At 41.9% G+C, this 19,936-nt stretch overlaps 1 protein-coding gene across 5 annotated transcripts in view; it reads left to right on the top strand.

Moving 5' to 3' along the window:
* Positions 1-7,319: 7,319 nt before the first annotated feature.
* The window catches only part of LOC134558887 (core histone macro-H2A.1), a 41,313-nt gene continuing 28,696 nt past the window's right edge, over positions 7,320-19,936 (top strand). For 3 of the 5 annotated variants that reach the window (XM_063413182.1, XM_063413180.1, XM_063413179.1), the window contains exons 1-2: positions 7,322-7,471; positions 15,098-15,298. In XM_063413182.1, coding sequence (XP_063269252.1) covers positions 15,127-15,298 — 172 coding nt within the window. In that variant the 5' untranslated portion in view covers positions 7,322-7,471; positions 15,098-15,126. Of the gene's footprint in view, positions 7,472-15,097; positions 15,299-19,936 lie in introns of all 5 variants that reach the window. The other 2 variants (XR_010082426.1, XM_063413181.1) reach the window with 2 other exon arrangements.

The raw sequence follows: 19,936 nt of genomic DNA, 5'->3' as shown, positions 1-19,936 counted from the left end.
AATGAGACAGAAATCTCTGAGAATTCAGTGCATGGCATACAGGGAAATCAAAAATTAATTTAAGAGGCATATTTCCAAGCTATGAGGGTTATTGACAATAATCAGTACAATCAGGAAGTCATCAAACACTGACTATTCTCTTTCCAAAACAGTGCATAAAAAGATATTAATTTTGTTTCGTGTTCATATTTCATATTAATTTATTACCCAATAAACAGTTTATGTGACTGTATTTATATTGCATGAATTGTTTGGAAAGTATTCACCACAACTATCACCCAGAGAATGCTTTACTTTCCATAGCTCAGTTTGTGGGGCAGGTCAACTGACACTTGAGACTAATTCTGCTTGCCTGGTTAATCCACAAGCTTCAGAATGACCCTCTAAGCACTTCCAAACAAATACCCTGGCCCATCTCTCTCTGATATTCACCCCAGTGCTTTCCATAAGCCATTCTTTAATGGAAAAAAAAGTCATCAGATGAATCAGCAAGAATCAAGTAGAAAAGAATAACATATCCTGACATGAATTCTAGGGCTTTATATAAACACACACACACAAAAGAATATATATGCTACAGGCACCTGCTGATTCTTATTGTGCCCAGTGCCAGAATCTAAACATGACAGAAGGATGGACCTGTTCAGCTCGTAATACCCTGCTAGCTTGATGCTGCTTACCCCTTCAAAAGTAGCACATGTGAGGACAACCATAGTGCAAAGCCTGTTAACAGGGGGAAAAAAAAAAAAGAAAAGAAAAACCCAGCAATAATCATAGGGTTTCTCATTAACATGTGATAACTCTTTAAAAGCACAGGTTCCGAGTAGCTGTCAAGAACCAAGACTTTAGCTAGAAATAATTAGTTACGGTTCATACCCTCAGCATCTGCACCCATCAGCCCACCCAGCCTGTCTGGAATTAGCAGGAGCAGCGGAGGCTTGGCCAGACAGGTAAGGCAGCACTGATTTCAGCTGCCCAGAGCCTGGGGCTGCAGTACAGGTGATTCCCATAGAGGGAGATGTTGCTTTGTTTCTTCCTTATTTTAATTTTTTTTCTGTCCATGTCATGGGAAAAACTTCATGTGCTCCAGTCACGGCACAGACGCTTGCCAATATGTAGATTTTTAAGATGAGCAAAGCATCCACCAGAACTTGTCAGTCATGTTTATTACTGAATTAAATTTTTCCATTTTCCATATGGCTTTTTGAGCCAGCATTACTGAATTTACAGTTCCCGACTGTTTTCTTAACCTGTCCAAAGGATTCCATGCAGATGCCCAGAGGGCTGGAGCATCTCTGGTACAGAGATAGGCTGAGAGAGCTGGGGGTTTAACCTGGAGAAGAGAAGGCTCCAGGGAGGCCACATTGCGGACTCTCAGTACTCAAAGGAAGCTTATAAAAAATGGATAGAAACTTATTGCAAAGGCAGATGTCCTATCTCTAGTGATAGGACAAGGGAGAATGATTTTAAACTAAAAGAGGGGAGACTTAGATTGGATGTTAGGAGGAAATTAGGGTGGTGGGGCCATGGCACAGGTTGCCCAGACAAGCTGGGATTTCCCTATCCATGGAAGTGCTCATCAGGGCTGGATGGGATTTTGAGCAACCTAGTCCTAGTGGCAGGTGTCTCTAACCATGGCAGAGGGTTGGAATGAGATGAGCTTTCAGATTCCTTCCAATCCAAACCACTCTGTGATTCTATGATTCCTAAAGGGGGATGGAGATGGAAACTGTTCTTACAAAGCAATCAAGCAGATACTGCATTCTCTGTGCTCTCTGGATCCTTCAAAAGCCAGGCTGACCACATCACTTGGCACTTTCGACATGAACATACTTCTGTGTCCATCACAAACAGCTGGTACCATCACTTCCTCATTCTGTACCTCCACACAGAGAACTTATTTCAAAATAAACAGAAGGAATGATGGGCTGTCTCTGATGTAATGAATTTATGAAGCTCAGGTTAAACTGAAAACACCCTCTGGTAACCTATGGTTTGCTATGACAGCCAATGATCTTCACATCTGCAAGAGAAGTTTTGTTTAATTTAAGGAGTAGGGTTTGTCTCACGAGATGGATGTGAAAGCACCTGATTTCATTGCTGCCTGGTATTACGGTGGACTCTAATTCCCTTGCCTCCTTCATGAACCATATTCTATATGTCTGCTGTCCAGCACAGAAGATTTTTAATTAATATTCCTCAGAGAGGTGATCTGATTTTGCTTTTGCAGGCAAAGAAATGGGTCTGCTTTAAAAATAACCTCTTATATGAAATGATGCATCATAGCAGTCCCATGCAGAACAGCAGCTAGGAAAGTGTTCCATAGCAACGGCCACATCTTAATAGATGATCATCTCCTGGACATCTCCCTCTGCATTTCTGCAATTACCAACTATGTCTCCTACCATCTGCAATTACATAAAATCCCTCTGGCAAGTACAGCTATTGCTTACATGGAAAATTAATGTAGTGGAGCAACGGGACCTAATAACTAAATATAAGAAATGTGAGTTATTACTACATTACTCTCTGCCAAGCTTTACACCAGCTACCAGGAACCATTGAGCTGATCATCATGTAAAGTAATTTTGAATTATTTGACTTAATAATATAAATCATAGCTCTTAGATTTAATATTTTCTTTGCACAGTAATGCAGAACTTTCCCCTGAAACTTTCCCCTGCCACTTGACATTAAAAATGTAGGAATGCAAGAGGCTGTTTGGAATACCAGAAAGGAATGAACTGATCTGCTCAAAGGACAAGGTGGGAGTCAGGTTATGTTGGGAGAAACTGTGACCACAGGAGGAAGAAACAAGTGCACCTGTTCCCTGTGTGCTCCAGGGTGCATCAGGCTTGTTTCTATATTCTTCTATATTCAATTCTATTATTATATATATTCTATTCTATATTATATTATATATATAATATAGAAAATAATATAATATAATGTATAATATATATGTTATTCTATATTCTATTCTATTTCTATATTCTTCTTCCATATTGCTGCGAAAGAGGCATTTATGTTTCCTGATGCCTCTGTGTCATACTGCTGTTGGGCTATTGGTTATATAAATCAAAAAGCACTTAGACTATATTTGGAAGAAGCAGGTTTTGAAATGCACTATATTGAAGGTTAATTTTATCCCTAATCTACAGATTAATAATTATTTTACAAACTTTGGCTTTTTCTTTTGTCCCAACATCCATTAATTATATGAATGACTTCCCAATCTGGATTAAAACAGTGAAATTATCATAGTTGCTCTCATTTTCCAGTTAAAAATTTAAGATGTTTGCCTTCTTTTTTAAAAAAGTGACATTTTATTTAAAGTATTCTGAAAGCAATTAAACATTTTCTGACAGTAGGTCTAAACATTGATAAAAAATTTCCATAACTGACATTTTTCTAGAAGAAAGCAATGACAAATGGCATACGTTTGAAAAAGTTGTACAAATATCATCTTGGGGAAAACAATAAGAGGTCACCTGCCTAGAAAGATTTGGAACAAAGTAAATTATTGCTACTAAGTTATCTGTCTACCAGCCTGAGAAAGAAATCCCAGACATCCACTTTTTGTGCCCTGGAAGTATTAATCTCACCATAACATATCAGCATCAGTCAGCACTTCTGCTACAGAACAACACGTCTGGCAATTAATAGTCACCAGTGCCTTGAGAATGTCGAGGCAGGAGGAAATGTTCTGAAGAGGGAAGATATCCCAATTGTCATGACTTGGATGTCAAATCAAAGATTGAGTGTTTGAAAATGGAATTAATCCTGTTCACCTGTGGCAGATAAAGAAAGGCTGAGCGTAAAACAGCAGCTCAGTTCAACAGTCAGCTGTCAGGTTTTGAACTGTGCTGAAACCAAGCTGCAATTCTCTGGTGGTCTAGATAATGGAGATAAAAAGGGATCATTCAGATCAATGGCTCTGACCCTGAACCAAACACACGGTGCTTGCAGCACCAGTTTGTGGGCAACCTTAGTTGCAGAACTTCCTGATCTTGATGGGCTAATTTTGAATAACAGGGAAGCTGAGTATCCTCAGAGTGGCTGGAAAATAGAGCAAAGTGAAAGCAAAGGCCTGGCCCACACACGTTCAAGTCCTCGGGATGGCAATGACACCGGTGGATTACAGCAATCCGCTGGAAGGCCGGGGTCAGCCCTCTGCAAGTCACAGCTCACACCCCCCTGGGACAGGCAGAAGGGCTCTGGGTCACATTAGGAGCACGATGAGCACTGAGCAGATTTGGTGCGAGGTCATTGTGCCCCTCTGATGCTGAGGACAAGAATGTCACCAGCATGATGCACAGCACAGGTGTATTTATCTGTGTCACTGCACCCTGAAGTTAAGAAGCATGGATTAGTCACATGGTCTGCAAAGAGAGAGGACGGGAGAGCAGCCAAAGGAGGTTCAGATAACCCCTTCTGAGAAGAAGGTCACATCTGAGGAATCTGTACTTCCTTCTGACCATGGGAAGGTTGAAGGAAAACAGTAGGGATCTGCTGGTTAGGCATACAACATCCTGAAGGAATATTTCAGCAACCTGCAGTAACCTAGGACATGCATTCTCAATAGCCAATAAACGCAAACAACAAAAACCAGTGACAAAAGAGGTGACACATTTCAAATTAGGAGAGCTATCCCAAGGTGAAAATGCTTATCTAAGTTTAAGAGGATTACCCCCAGCCACAGCCCTTCCCACACTGCCCTGTCAGCATTGTCACAGTGAGGGTGGCTGCGATATTTCCTTCTCCACCACCTCTGCTCATAAACAAGTGTTTGTATTCTCAATCACTCAGAACTCTCTTCTGCAAATAGTCCCTTGAGGTTGTTAGAATTGATTATAGAATCAGAGTGTTGAAATAAAATTAGAGTAAACAAATATAAGAATATGGACTGTTTATATTAGAAATAAAGACAGTGGAATGATGGAAAGGTGCTTTTTATTATTCTATGTATAAATAAATACATCACGACTGCCAAAAAGAACAAAATCTAAGCCAAGGTTTGTTTTAGTGAGGTGGTTCATGTAGTGTAGTTTCACAGGCTTTTGCAGAAACTTCTAGACAGTAATGACACATTGTGTGCTTTCCAAATGGGCACTCCTTGTAGACCCAGCAGATGTTCAATATGATAAATCTGTGCTTTGGTGGGAGGTGAGCCAGTCAATACTAACATTACACATTATCAACAGCAGTCTTCATGCTAGCATCCTATTCCGTGAACAAACTGTTCAGGCCCTCTGCAAACTCAGGCAGCTCCCACTCCAGAAATTCTCACCAGCTGAGAAGGATTTGGAAGTTAAAATTGAAAGTTTTGAAGGCTATGTTCAAAAGCATAAAATCCATAGACCCCCCTTCAAACCAGAAGAAAGGAACAATGATAGCAGAAGAGCACAGAAAGCAACCTTTGGGTTGTAAGGGATTTAGAGATCATCTAGTTACAACCCACAACTCCCTACTCCTTGCAGCCTTCCATCAATCCCATTAGACAATGTTGTGAATTCTTTGATTTTAATGGGCCTTTGCAGCTCGTATCAACAGAGATATTTGGGGGAGGGTTGGCTTCGTGGTTTGGATTTGTTTTTTGTTTTGTTGGATTTGTTTTATTTAAGAAAAGCTTGTGTGGGTGACAGGAAAACAGAATGTGAAGAGCCAAGCACTGGAGGACCAGTTCTGTCGGGTACTCTGCACAGCATACAGAAAAGGTTCCTGCGTGGGCAGCACTACCAGCAAGGGAAAAGGGAGTGGAGAAACATGGAGGAGGAAGAGGAGGAGGAGGTGGGAAGGAGATGATGTGTGTGGATAGGAACACAGGGAAAGCAGAGTGTGTCCTCAGCTGCATAAGAAGAGCTGTGGCAGATGGCCTAGTGAGGACAGTATCCATATCCCTGGGCTAAGGGCAATCAGGGACTACAGGGTACTTAGCCAGCAGGGAGCCTTTGTTAGGCAAAACTGCCCCACTGCATGGCACAGGGTACAATTAGCACTCAGGAGTGCAGCCAGGCCTAGGCTGCATTTGACTGTGTGGAGCACTGAGAAGTAATGAGACATGTCTCATGGGAGACACTGAGTTTAGCTATGTTAAAAACCAGACCAGGTCTGGCCATTTAGATGGATGAGAGCACCACAATTATAATGCCTTTTGATGGATATTTCTCAGACCAGCTACACATTTTACATAGGCAGTCCCCACTCCCGTTTCTTCTTTCTTTTAAACCCCCTTCTTCCTTTCTGCTTTCTGTTTTGTATTACAAAGGTCCTGTGATGATACACTGATACTCAGCAAAATAAGGAGAGCTAGAGCTCTGAGTGGTTGATGAGAAGCGCGGAAGAGAAACTCCTCGTCATCTAGTAGTAATGGTATTATGCCACTTGTCACCTGGTACAGTTCTACCCATGAAAGAACATCAAGGGACACTGCGGAGGAGGCTATGGGCTGGCATTCTGCTTTGGGTACTGAAGATATAACATTCCATTCAAATGGCAATGGCACAAGAGTCTGGGAGCATTAGCAAGCCAGGAATCTTCCAGGACTCAAAACTCCAGCTGCTTCTAGTCCCACCATTGTAAACACAGTGGCAGTCTGTTGTGCCTTGTCTGTCCTGCAGCCAAGATCCGCTGTGGCAGCTCCTCTTTCCCACTGGCAGGCAGTGGGTGAGGCAACTGGGGGAGGCAGGAGAGGAGAGGTGGCAAAGGGACTGAACCCTCGGTCTGGCACAGGGCGTGGGGCAAGAGGCAGCGGCAACCCAGCGCTACCAACCTGGCAAGGTGAGCACAAGGACATCCGTGTGGCCCAGGCACAAAAGGCTACAAAGGCTCCATCTGGGGCCTCGGTAAAATGGCACTGAGCCATTTTTGTATAGCACAAGGAAGAAAGTGCGTGTCCCTCATGGAACAATCCAGCTGCTCATGCTCTTCCCTCCATGAACTTCATTCTTCGGAGTAGCACAGCGCGAACCCCTCGCTCTGACCTCCCCGTCCTGACAATCTGGGAGCCAACACGTTTGTACACAATGGCTCGGCCGGCAGCAGCTGCGGAGGCCGCGGTGCCAAAGCGCAGCCCCGCGCAGGGACCGGGCTGTTCAACAGCCGGGCCGGGCCAGCTGCCGCCTGGGGCCCGTGCGGGCGGGAGGAGAGCCAGCAGGGCCCCTGGGAACCTCCGGGATCGCGGCACCGGTGGCTCAGCCATGCGGGACCGTGAGTGGATCGTGAAGACTGTGAGTGGATCGTGGGCAGCCCGTGAGGGAATCGTGAGGGACCCGGTGGATTGTGCGGGCTGGCGGGTCGGCCCCGCCGCCAGGGGCGGGCGGTGGATGTGACGCGCGGGCGCGCGGGGCATTGTGGGAGCTCCGGCAGCCCGTCCAGCCGATCTCGGTGGCCCCGCGGGCGGAGCGGAGCAGCGGCAGCGGGGACGGGAGCGGGGCCGTCGCCGGCCGACCGGAGACATCTTGCCCGCGCCGTAAGTCGCCGCCGTGGCCCGCCCGCCCTGCGGGAAGGAGGGGGCGCGGGGGGCTCCGTCGCGGCGCGGTGACACCCGGCGGCGGTGGGGGGGGCCGAGCCGGCCGGGCGCGCCGTGGGACGGAGGGGTGCCGGTCCCCTCCTCTGAGGGAAACCGGGAGTCAGTTCAGCTGCTTCTTGCTGTGCCTCGGGTGAAGCCGGGAGATCCACCCGCGCCCCGCGAAATGGTGGCAGCGGGGCTGTATTTCCATGGAATCCGCTGTGGAATGACGGTGTGGGGCTGAAGGAGCCCGCGGGGGTGCCGGAGCGGCCGGGGGTGTGGAGCCGCGGTCCCCCCCGTCCCTGCTGCCCCACGCTCCGTGGGGCTCCGTCCTCGCCGTTCCCACCGCGGGTCGCCGGGCAGGGGAGGATAATCGAGGGAGACTGCAAAAAGCACAAGGCAAAAAACAGCAGGACGCGTTTTCCGTGTGTTTCACTTCGGGATGAAGAACCGGTCGTGTAAAAGTTACCTGCCTCGTGTGAATGACTTAATTTTGAAAAAGCCAGATGATGTATTCTAAACCGTAAGCAGAGGCTTCCGAGAGTTGCAAAAATAAATGTTTGTCTGGGAACGGGTGCTCGTTATTCTTTTAGGACTGTCACTTCTCGTAGAGGCTGCAATATGTCTGCCTGCAGGGTTTGAGCAGCCCATTGGGACTGTCTGGGTGTGGGTGTTCCTCGGAGGGGACTGCGAGTACTGCAGGGCGCAGGTGAATGCAGGTCCTGGCGCTCCGCACCGGCCCCAGCACGGCAGCGCTGGGACCGAGGGCCGAGGCTGCCGTGTTTGTGCGTGTAGGAGACAGCGAGGGCAGCACACTGTTCCTGTGCTTTGCGTCTCCCTGTAAGCCTTTTCTTTTTCCCGTGGTCTTTAAAAGTAAGTTGGAGAAGGCCCATAAAATTGTGTCTGAAGCCAGTAGTTGGAACTAGCTCCTATGAGAGCAGGGTGGTGTAAAGCTGAGGTTGCTTCATTTGTAGAGATGAAAGGAGACTTGTTGTTGAAATATACTTGGATGAGGCTTGTTATTTATCTCCTGACCATGCAAGGGAACAACCATTTTTTTCCCCAGGACTGTGTGGCTGTCACTTAGCAACAGGTCTAGAGAACTTGCCAGATCCACTGTGTCCCCCATTCTGAAGAGTAAAAGAATAAATGAGCGAAGGAGCAAGAGTGCAATTAATAAAAACAGTACCTGAGTTCTCAGGGACAGCCCAGAGTTGAGAGACTTATGTTGGAACAAGACAATTACAGTTGCTTTGAAAATTATGTTTTAATGCAGTTTGGTATGAAAGGTTTTGCATCAGGTAGTCCCTAGAAAACTACCCAGTATGTTTGGGAGTCTGGGGCTTTTTTTTCCAAGTGTTGTGAAAGAAAGGAATTACATTGTTTACTTAGTAATGAGTTTTGGTTGTTTTGTTGCATTATGTTTCATAACCTTTCACACTGAAATCCAGGCCTTCTGGGATTCTTAAGAGCAACTTTGCTTTGCTATGTGTGCTGTACCCTTCTGATGGCTAGTAAAGCCAAATGTTGACAGTGTAGATTAAGCCATAACTGGTCTAGAAACTAGTGGCAAGACTAGAATTTGACTTAATGACAGTAAAGTGCCTAAACACTGCTTATTTTTTAGATCAGCATGAGCAAAAAGCAAAGTCCACCACTGCAAGCTGAGTCTTAAAAGAAACCAGTGTGTTTAAATTTGTTCTTAGGAGTTCCCTAGTTTGGCCAATACATAGCAGTGAGCTTTGATAAAAGATATTCTCTTGATAAGGTAGGTGATATAATCACACACTGGAATAACAGTCATTAACCTTTGCCCTCAGAAAAGGGCAGAAATATTTTTGTGCAACTCTGTCAGCTAGGATCAAGGCCTGCTGTCTGTTCCACAGAAAAGGTACTCCTTCCCCAGCAAGGTTATAAAGTAGGGATAAAGGAGCAGGGATCTGGAACTGATGCCTCAAGAGGAGAAAAAAACCTCCAGATAGATCCTCCATTGGGAGAGGAAATGTTGGCCCTGTGGGCAGTGCTGAGCATTAGATTTTGTCATCTTAAGAGGTAAATTGGAAGAGAAAATGCAGCGCTTGTGGAAAGACAGCAGGGCTGGCTAGCTTGTTTGGTAGGGAAAGATGCTGTGAACACATAAAGAAGCTACAGTTCCTTACCCAGACCCGTTCTAAAGATAGGATAGTCAGAATTCAGCTCATTCATGGTCTTTGCTCCAGGAGTGATGCAAGAATCACACCATTCATGACCTCCTTGATGGGTCAAGTTCTTGCAATCCCTTCTCTCAGCAGTATAATATCTATTTTAAGTTTTGTTCTGCATCTGAATTTTGCCTTGGAAGCATCGACATGAATTCTTTATTATGTTTTTATTTTCTTACAAAAATGTCAAGGGACAAAGTTGTTTTCAAAATTTTATTTAAAACAGTTTTTCTGCATTGAATTCACAAATAGTCCAGTGACTTAAGGCCCTCTATAAATTTTTATGCTTTCTATCTAGTATACAAAAAACCTATAATGTATAAATGGTTATTTCAGGCCAGTTCTCCCAGCAGTGGTCAGTGAAGACAATTGTATTTACGTTTTCCTGACTATTGGTGGCAGGATGCCCAGCAGAAACTCGTCACACTCCCAGCACTGTTCTTAGTGGAGGTTTGCACATTAAGGGGTATTTGTTTTGGTGTTTCAGACCCACTGTGGGAGGGAGGGACTTCTGCCAGTTGAATACAATTGTGCAACAGTATTTTGTTTAGCACACAGATTTTGTGAAAACGTTATGCCTCTTTTTCCCATCCTTTATGTTACTGGTATAGAAATTTTAATTGTCTAAATTGTCAACAGAAAGTACACCTATTGTTCATTCCTAGATGAGGAATGTTCTCTTGGCTTTCCAAATGAAAATAAATGTATGGTGCTGCCTTCTCAGATGAGAAGTTAATGGAGTTTTGAAACAACTGTTTTACAACTGGTTTCACTCTTCTGTCTGTTTCAGACCTCAAAGCACTACTGCTTTGATAAAGAACTTGAGCTAAAGTTTGAAATCACATCAGATCAAATGATAACTGAGTGATTGGCTCTTTTTAGTACTGTTTTACCTCAAAACCACAGTCCCGGGCAGAGGCACTGTTGTGCCAGGCAAACATTATTAGAGATCATTGTATACCATTTTATAAATATGCCCGAGTAGCTTCTGATTAGCTAAGAACAGAGCAAGTTCATTGACCAAATTGTCAAAAGGTGCAAAGTCAAATGCACCTTTTCAGCAAGAGTTCAGAAAGTGGCTATTATGGGACATAAATAGATTTAAGAGAGAATAGCAGCACTTACATTGTTAATCTTTTGAAACAATAGAAAGAAAATAGTGTTGTAGTTAATCTCTTGTGATACAGAAATGAACTTTCCAGCTTAGTCTTTGTACTGAAAGAAAAGAAAAAATTACTACATCTTAGTATTTTTCCTATTGTAGTAATGATCTCCTGAATTCCACTACTTACTGATATGATGATGTAGATCTAAATTAAATCATCTCTTTGCTGACTGCAGTTAATACACCAGTGTGAGCCCATGATCAGAACAGCCTCTGTCTGACAGCAGTAAGATTCATAGTAATTTGTTGTAGTCATTAGGAACCAGTACCTGAAAACTGTTAATAACAGACTGGGTTTATTACTGCTGTTTAATCAAAGTGTCAAATCAACTGAACTAATGAAGTGCTGGTATTTGGAATTTGGGTGTTGCTTTACCAGGATGTTCAGGCTGTACTTTAAAAATTATGTGATGTTAAACCTTTCAGAAAAACAGATGCCTATGTGCATTTGAGGAAGATGGTATTTGAAAGTGTGGTTCAGCAGAGTATGTCTTCACACAAATATGGCCAACCAGAGTTACTCCAGCCAATTTCAAAGAGACAAATGTTAATTATGCTGATTTCATCACTACACCTTAAGGTTGTTTCTTAGGAAATGTCTTTCTGGCTCACAAAGATATGACAGCAGAGGAGTCTTGTAGCTTGAATCTTTGCTGTGACCCAATTAATACACCATCAAATCTTGTTTATGCATTTGGAGGTCTTAGAAAGCAGTGTGAATCTTGCCCAGTCTTTAAGGGGTTTCAAAAGGCTGTGAATCAAGTGCTAAATTCTGTATCTAGGGCAATTTGTGTCCAAGCACAGCAGAGCCACTGAAGAATATAATGTTAAATTTGATTTGAAGTCAAAGGTGAACTGATACTTGACTCCTCAGTGATATCCCCTGATTATCACAGTGATAATTTTGTGAACTCTCACATTGAAACAAAATCATTTTATTGTCAAATCTTTGGCGACTTTGCAACGTATTTGGTAAAGTTCTCAATAATTCAATTGCAAAGGCAGGACAGAAGAAAGAAAGGAAAGTACTGGTCCATTGACTGTGATTTATTTAAAGATATATTTACTTAGTTTGATTATACTGCTCAAATCTTGTCTGAACTATGTCGCGTGTGATAAGGTTGCCTTCGGTTGCCTCTCTGATCTGTGGCTCCCAGTGACTCAGCAAACAGCTCTAGTTCATTAGTGTTGGCAGCATTCCAAAGTTTCTGGTGTTACAAAGATAAACCATTTTGGAACATGTAAGGCACACAGATTTCTTTGGTTTTTGATCTGCTGCCATGCTCTTTACATTTCATCTCAATACATTTTCTTGTGTCTTTTGCAATTGAAATCTCTTTCCCTTCCCTTTTTCGGTGGAGAACTAGAAATAGGGAAGAGACATTTGAGGGTTGGTTGGGCCATCCTGCAGCTCAAAGGCAGGACAAACAGGTTCTGCAAATTAATGATCCTGAATACACAATTAAGCTCTGAAAAAGGTTTCCATGCCAGGCTCTCACTTTCACCTTCCAAATTACGTGGTTGGTAACAGTAAAAGTGGTACTTGAAACCTAATTGAAGTTTTCCTCCCTCCACCCCCAACATCTAAATAATCGGAACATCAGTGATTCACTACATGTAGGAATGGGATCCTTGAGATGGGAATGTCTGAAACTCATCTGTATCACATTTCACCTTTCACATTAAAGGTTTCAGAAGTTCTTGCTTAATTTATTATGCAGTGCTGTGCACCAGCACCTTTCAGATTCAGGCAAAATTTCTCCTCAGAAATAAACTTACAGCTAGAAAGGTCTTTAATGTTCCATATACAAGGATCAAGTGAACTGTCAAGATAGGTCCAGTGTATCCTAATATTAATGTGAGTAATGTGGCCAAGTGCATAAAATAAAGAGAGAATTACCTGTAAAATTTGAAGAGGTGATAAAATAAGCTTATGAAAGAAAAAAAAAAGACACCATTTTATGTATGGGTTGGTGTTATTCTGTATTACTGCCTATTCACGAATGCTTTGGTGCAAATGTTACAGCAGCTGATAGCTCAGATGACACTCTCCCAAAGAAGGAAAACATTAGCAAGCAAGGATTTCTGTATTCTCTTCCAGCTGTTCTGATAGCCCATAAACACACTAAATGATTAATAAAAGTTTATTGCTTAAGGCTTGCAGGCTTTCTCTAGAAAAATTATGTTTTTCATCATTGACCTCTCAATTACAAACCAAATATATTGCAGGGCAGCACAGATATTTCTTATGCCCCTTTCCATGGTGTTTGATTCAGTGAACCTCTTAACATTTGAGGTTAAACATCCCTAGTACTGTTGATGAAAATGGATTATGAAATATGAAAATAATTCTGGCAGAAGGTCTATAGACAAGTCAAAGCCCCACCCAGCCTTCCTGCTAACAAAGACAAAGCTAACTAGAGGAGAAAATGCAATTAAATGAATATTTTTAAAATCTTTGGTGAGCTGCATTTGGGTCATTTCTCAAGGCAAGAAAATTGGCTTTTGTCCTCTTCTTCACAGATTAATGGTTGTTACAGAGCTGAGTCCACAGCAGATGAAAGGAGAAGGAGCCTTTTTGATGGCTTCCCAAGGATTCCTATCTGTTTCTGGACATGAGTTTGCTAAATGTAGTGTGACTTTCATCTGATCTACAAAGATGGGATTATTTTGTTTAGCTTTAAAAAACAGTAAACCCATTGCATTTAAATACTTAATGCTCTGTGCAAGTGTAGATTCTGATGAATGGAATGTGGGAATGGAAAGGAAAAGAAACCTCTGATACTCATGTTCCTTTAGCTATCCTGACTGGTCTTTGTTTGGCAGTTCTGTAGCCTGAATCTTATTGACTCATTGAGGATTGAGGGACTGCAGGGTGTGTCAGCACAGAACAGAAATTGCAAAACCTAGAAGTGGGATTGATGAACCTGTTTTGCCTAATTCTGAGATCACTTCATTGTGGATTCAGGCATGTGGGAAACACAGTTAGGTTCATAAGGGTAAGGAGAGAATTCAGAATAAACAAGTAAAAAGTAGGGGAAATAGAGAAATGGTGTGATGGGAAAGCAGGATTAAAGGGGGTTTCATTGTGGAATGTATAAACACATCAGTGAATTTGCATGTGTGTTAGGATTTGTGCAGCAAGGGAAGAAGCGGGATGCACAGAGGTGTATCACTGATGCATTTCACTGCTTTCCCTAGAGTTCAGACGTGAGAGGGGGGACAGATGGGGAGATGGGCACTGTCTCCTTTCCTCTGAGGTAATTTCAAAACCCAGTGAGTTGCCTAAACCTTCAAAGACACCTTGGGAGCCTGTGAACCCTCCACCTCTTTGGATTTGTCAGCTTCTATTTACAGCCCAAGCGGAAATCAAAGAGAGTACAGAATATGTTTGACAGCTGTATCAGCAGTCGGTTCCCTCAGTGAGATAAACTGAGATACAGTTGTCAGATACGTGCTGGGTGTTCAGATCACTGTGCTGTTAGGGAAAGGTGGCAGATAGAAGATCATCAGATTCCTGGAGGGAATGTTGAAGCAATATGGTCTTCACTGTGGAGATGGCTGTTTCAGGAGATTCAAATCTCAAGAGGGTCATTTCAGATCTTTCTAAAAATAGAGCATTTACTGTACAGGAGATGTATTTTGCCATCCAGGCCTTTATTCTGTCAATTCTCACGCATCTGGAAAATGAAGTTTTTAAAGGAGGTGAATACACTTTATTAAAGCTTTAGTGCATACAGTTTCTCCTAGTTTGGAATGAAATTATGCATGAACATAACTGCCCTACTACAGCTGTTCAAATGCCCTTCAAAAGGTTTTCAGGGAGATCAGGAGGTTGTGTCAGTCTTCTTGCAGAAAGCATCCTCTGCTTCAATGCAGAAGTTCTATTTTAAATCCAGTACTTATCACTCTTTGCTCCATTAGTGGTACTGGGTTTAATCTGTTAGGAATTTCAGGAAAATAGATTTTTAGGAAATATATTTTCTGTATAAAATTATGCCAAATTACAATGGGAAGTAGACATTCTGTGTGAAATTATTTTAGGTTCTTGTTGTGTATACTCTCAAAGGCAACTTGTCTGTATGTTTTGGACACTCTAATACACTGCCTACCCCAAAATGCTTTGCCTTGGAATTCAGTGTGTGGTCTTAGAGTATCAGTCCTTATTAATAACCCTTTATCTTTTGTTCCTTTCTTTTTTTCCTTTCTTCCTAAATACAGAGTGCTGTTTCAGACCTGATACAGACAAGATGTCCAGCAGGGGTGGAAAGAAGAAGTCAACCAAGACTTCCCGCTCCGCAAAGGCTGGGGTGATATTCCCTGTTGGAAGAATGCTCCGGTACATTAAGAAAGGCCACCCCAAGTACAGAATTGGTGTTGGTGCTCCTGTGTACATGGCTGCTGTCCTGGAATATCTAACTGGTAGGTTTTGCTGAATTATCTGAAATAGTAGCAGTAAAAGTTAAACACAAACTGAATTTTCACTGAAAAAAAACCCCAAGCAAACTAAAAATCTTACAGCTGAAGTGGGTGTTCTGCTGATCACACATCTAAGCCAAAATCAAGGTACCCTCACCCCTGCCTCAGAGCTTTGATGACTTTTGTTCATTCCAGCATAGAATTCCCTCTCACCACTTGTAAACACACTCCTTCCACACAGACACTCGGGGTTCCTGCTGCCATCAGTGTGTGTGGACTACATTGCTGCATCCTCCTTGCTTTGATTTTGTGCCTGATGACTTTGTTTGGGTTATAATTGTCTGTTAAGCATATACATTAATTTTAAATAGAGAGCTTGTCCATGTTTACACAGGGCTGAGACTGCTTACAGCCTTGTTTAAACATTTTTGTTCAATTTACAGATTTCTTTTCAGACTGCACATGCTGTTGGCAATTTGTTTGATTGAGTCTGTGTACACATGCACTCTGTTCATCTGCCCTCCATCTACGTAGTTTATTTGCTTACAGTTGTAGTTCTTGCTCTGTTCCCCTCATCACATCAGAATGAGAATACCTTAAATAACTATCTCATCCTCATCTTCTTGGACAAAAGTAGTATTTTTTCCTCCATTTAAGAAGGAGCTTCAGAGGAAGAAAATGCTTTGCCCAATGACATAAACCACCATGAGACATGCAAGTAAAGATCTTTACATAGCTGTTTTGTTGTCAAACAAAACTTAACACATGGCAAGTTTACCCCCCCAAACAACATTGCAAAAGCAGACTTTTGACAGAAAACCCCAACTGTAATAGCATCAGCATATGGGCTTTTTGTAATAATGGTTTGCTTTAAATAAAAAAAAAATGGTTAAGAAGCTTCAATCACTTTCATGTGGCCAGGTTGACATCTAAGTATATACCTGTGGTGTAGGGATCTAGCAAAAAGCACAAGTGCCAGATAGAGGAGTGTTTGGAGCCAAATTCTAATAGCATGACTAAAGAAAAGCTTGAATTGGATCTTACTTTCAAAGCAGTGTTTCTTTTTCCAGTGCATCTGCTAGTGTCAATGTTCTTGCCATAGGTTCAAGTGTTTCAATGGACAAGAGACTTTAGGTGTATTGGTGTGCTGAGCCTCTAAAAGGTACAGGTTTTTCTTTGACTCAAGCACAAAGTTATAAAGCACTTTTCTGGGAGTATTTAAAACTGAAGCAACGTGACCTTACCACAATTTTAGATATATTTTATAATGGCTCTTGACATTGAAGGACAAAAGATTTCTTCCTATAAAGTCTCTTCTTCCTCTAAAGACCAATATTGGTAATAATGCCAAATAATTGAGTGCTTGTTTTCTGTAGGGTGTTCATACCATCAAATATATATATTTTTTCCCCCTCACTTGTTGACATTCCATTTTCTTTATTTGGGCCTTTTCTTTAAAAGAACACTTTTAAACTTCATAGATGGCCTTAAAAATTAACATTTCCTTTAGCTAGGTTCCTGCTTACAGCAATAACAACTCAAATAAAAGCCTTCTTAGGGTGAAGGGTGCTTTGAATGCTGCCCTTTTAAAGAAACAGAGCAATACAGGTGAGCTTAAGGCTCTACTAATGAGCAGCACATGTTAGTGGTTAACTGTTTCAAGTGTTGAATGAGGCAGTGATAGTTTAGGCAGTTAAGAATAGGCTGGGGAAATAAAGGTGTTTCTTTAAGTGCTGTGTGTTTTGGGAACCTGTCTGAGGATGTTACCATCAAGAAGAGAAAAAAAACAAGGAAAAGTAACATCACTTCAGGAAAAGTAAAAGATAGGAGGAAAGGATAGCTAAAGGAAACAGTACTTTCCTTCTTTATCCCTTTAACTATTTTTAGGCAGTTTTGCTGTGTTTTTTGCTGTCTCCTCTGAAGGCTAGGTAGATAATCCTAGTAACCTGTATTACAGGGGTTTTTTTTATTCCTATACATAGATGCATCTCAAAAGCACAGGTACTCCTTTCTTTCCAGAGTTAGTACTGGTTTTATCATTGAATGATTTGGGTTGGAAGGGGCCTCGAAGTTCATCTTGTTCTAATCCCCCATCCATGGACAGGGATACCTCCCGTTAGACCAGGTTGCTCCAAACCATATCCAGTCTGGTGGCCTTGAAGCATCTGGGCCATTTCCAGAGATGGGGCAGCCACAGCTTCTCTGGGCAACTGTGCCAGTGCCCCAACACGCTCACAGGGAAGAATTTCTTCCTAATATCTGATCTAAATCTATCCTGTTTCAGTTTGAAGTGATTCCCCCTTGTAGTCCCATCACTGCAAGTCCTTCCCGCTCCAGCTTTCTTGTAGACCCCTTACTGTTTCAATCTGGTGGGGTTTTTTTTTCCCTTTCTCTATGTTTTTCATACTTTGTATAGTATAATTTTTTAGCCTTTAGTGCTCAGTATGTTTTCTGAACTTGAGGTCATTCATCTTTTTCAGTGTAATTCAGAAACAGCCCCTTGAAATTGAATGCTTTGAGATTTTTGGTTTGTGTTCTTTTTACCTCTTGGCAGTTATTACTTTACAAAACCAGAGAAATCCTGACTTCTCTCCAGGAGAGTTTTTAAAGATCCTCATGTTAGCACGTGGTCTGAGACCAAATCAAAGCATTTCAACCAATTCAAAGTAAAACCAGCAACGTGACTTAATAGGAAGGAGACCATGTGAACTGGCATGCTAATAAATTGGCTAAATCAAAAAGCAATCCTCTGCATCCAGGAAGGAGAAGTATAAAATATCAAAAGCAGTCATAGGAAAGAGAAACTTCAGAAGAAAAAAATGGGAGGGGAAATGACAGACATGACCTAATAGAAAGGAACCTACTAAGGTTTAAAAACTGGTTCATCGGTGTGCAGAATATGGAACCAACTTTAATCCTTTAGAAGGTGAGGTGCTAAATTTTCCTGGCCTTTGCTGAGGTTTAACTTCGATGTAAATCTGAAATTAGCCCATAATCCGCTCAGATCTGCGATTTTTTTGTTCAATTTGAGATTTGAACTTCTGAAATACTTCCAGTTGTTCTGGAAGTTCTGTTCTGGATTCTGTTCTAATCTGGAGTTATGACTTACCCACATTGTATTTTGAAAGTAGCTTATTTTTATCATGTATGTACAACTCCTCATCGAAAAGTAAGAGTACATATACTATGATGTCTCATGTCCTTAGATTTCAATACACTTCACATTTAAACAAGTTGCACAGTGAATATCCTCCTTTTCTTACTTATTCATTAATGGTTCTTGTTACCTAGAATAAAAAATTAAAAAACAATTCTCTCATCAGCACAAGCAGTGTATCCAGTTTGGTTTCTTAAGCCAAGTTGCTTACTGTTTCCTGTTTTTTATCTATGGAAATAAAGTGTTATGTCCACTGTAAATAGGATGCAAGTGTGTCTTTTGTGGGTAAATGTGCAGAAAGTACCTTTGAGTGTTACTAATATCGAAGCAGGTGGATATACTTCCTTTCTTTACTCTGGAGGAATAGTCTGGATGCCAAAGAACTAGAAATGCAGAGTTCTTGTTTCTTTTCCTTCTTTGCAGCAGCAGTTCATGCAGTGTTGTGTGCCTTGCAGAGAATAGTCAGAATAGTGGATCAGTTCTGCAGCACAAGCAGAAATTAATTTTAAGCATTATCAACAGTTTTCAGTGGCACATTCAGTGTTGGTAATTTCTTTTGTCTTCTTTTCTTATTGCACTTATTTGCCTTGCCTATTTGTCTTCCCTAATGTGAACTTCAGAAAATTGCAATCCCCTCCTTAATTTCTCTGCAGAGCAGTGCATCAGTATCAGTTTATGTCAAAAAAGGGTTCTAGGTCAGTCAGGAGAATGGCCACAGACTTCACTGGGGGCATTGCAGCCACTCACATGAATTTCAGTGGTTTGCATTTGTCAGAACTGGTCCTGCCATGCATCCCACCAGGTATGATCTTTTCAGATGTACAGCTTGCACAAGTTACAGTATGTAGTCCAACCTTTCTTACTAATGGAAAAAGATACTCCTTTGCCTTGAAAAACAGAAATCTCTTGAGCATATTTAAAGGCAGAAGGAGCCAGGCCTGCAAGTGATTTCTGCTCCCCCTCCCCCATCATCTGTTTTACACTGTAAATAATTTTCAATTGCCAAAATGTCATAGCAAATGAGGATAAGGAGAAGTTTATAAAACAGCAGGAGCACAGGAATACAGAAGAAATGAGACTCTGATTTATATTTGTTGCATACATATGAAGGTAGGAGAAAAAATTAAATACCTCTTTTCTCCATTAGATCTTTTCCTCAGCGGTGTTTCTGGATTTTTTTGCACTGGGGTACTGTTGATCATATATTTTCTTGAAATGTGAAACAAGCTTTTCTTGAACCCCACAGTTAAAATTGCATCTGAGGCATTCCTGCATTTACCTGAGTTTTTGATTTCAGGCTTTCTGATGTCACCAGAATCAAATAATGGGGGTTCATGTGCTGGAGCTCAGTTCATTGCATTTTTATCGTGATTAATTTTCAATGTGAGAAGCATTCTTGATCCAGCTGCTGATTGGCTGCACAAGGGAAGTCCTTCCTGAGAGCAGTAGGTTTAAATGCTCACTTCAGATGCTCACTTTGCAAT

Source organism: Prinia subflava, chromosome 16, assembly GCF_021018805.1.
Source record: "Prinia subflava isolate CZ2003 ecotype Zambia chromosome 16, Cam_Psub_1.2, whole genome shotgun sequence".
In the NCBI taxonomy this organism is placed as follows: domain Eukaryota; kingdom Metazoa; phylum Chordata; class Aves; order Passeriformes; family Cisticolidae; genus Prinia; species Prinia subflava.
Note: the sequence above shows the minus strand (reverse complement) of the source record. Positions and strands in the feature narration are given on the sequence as shown.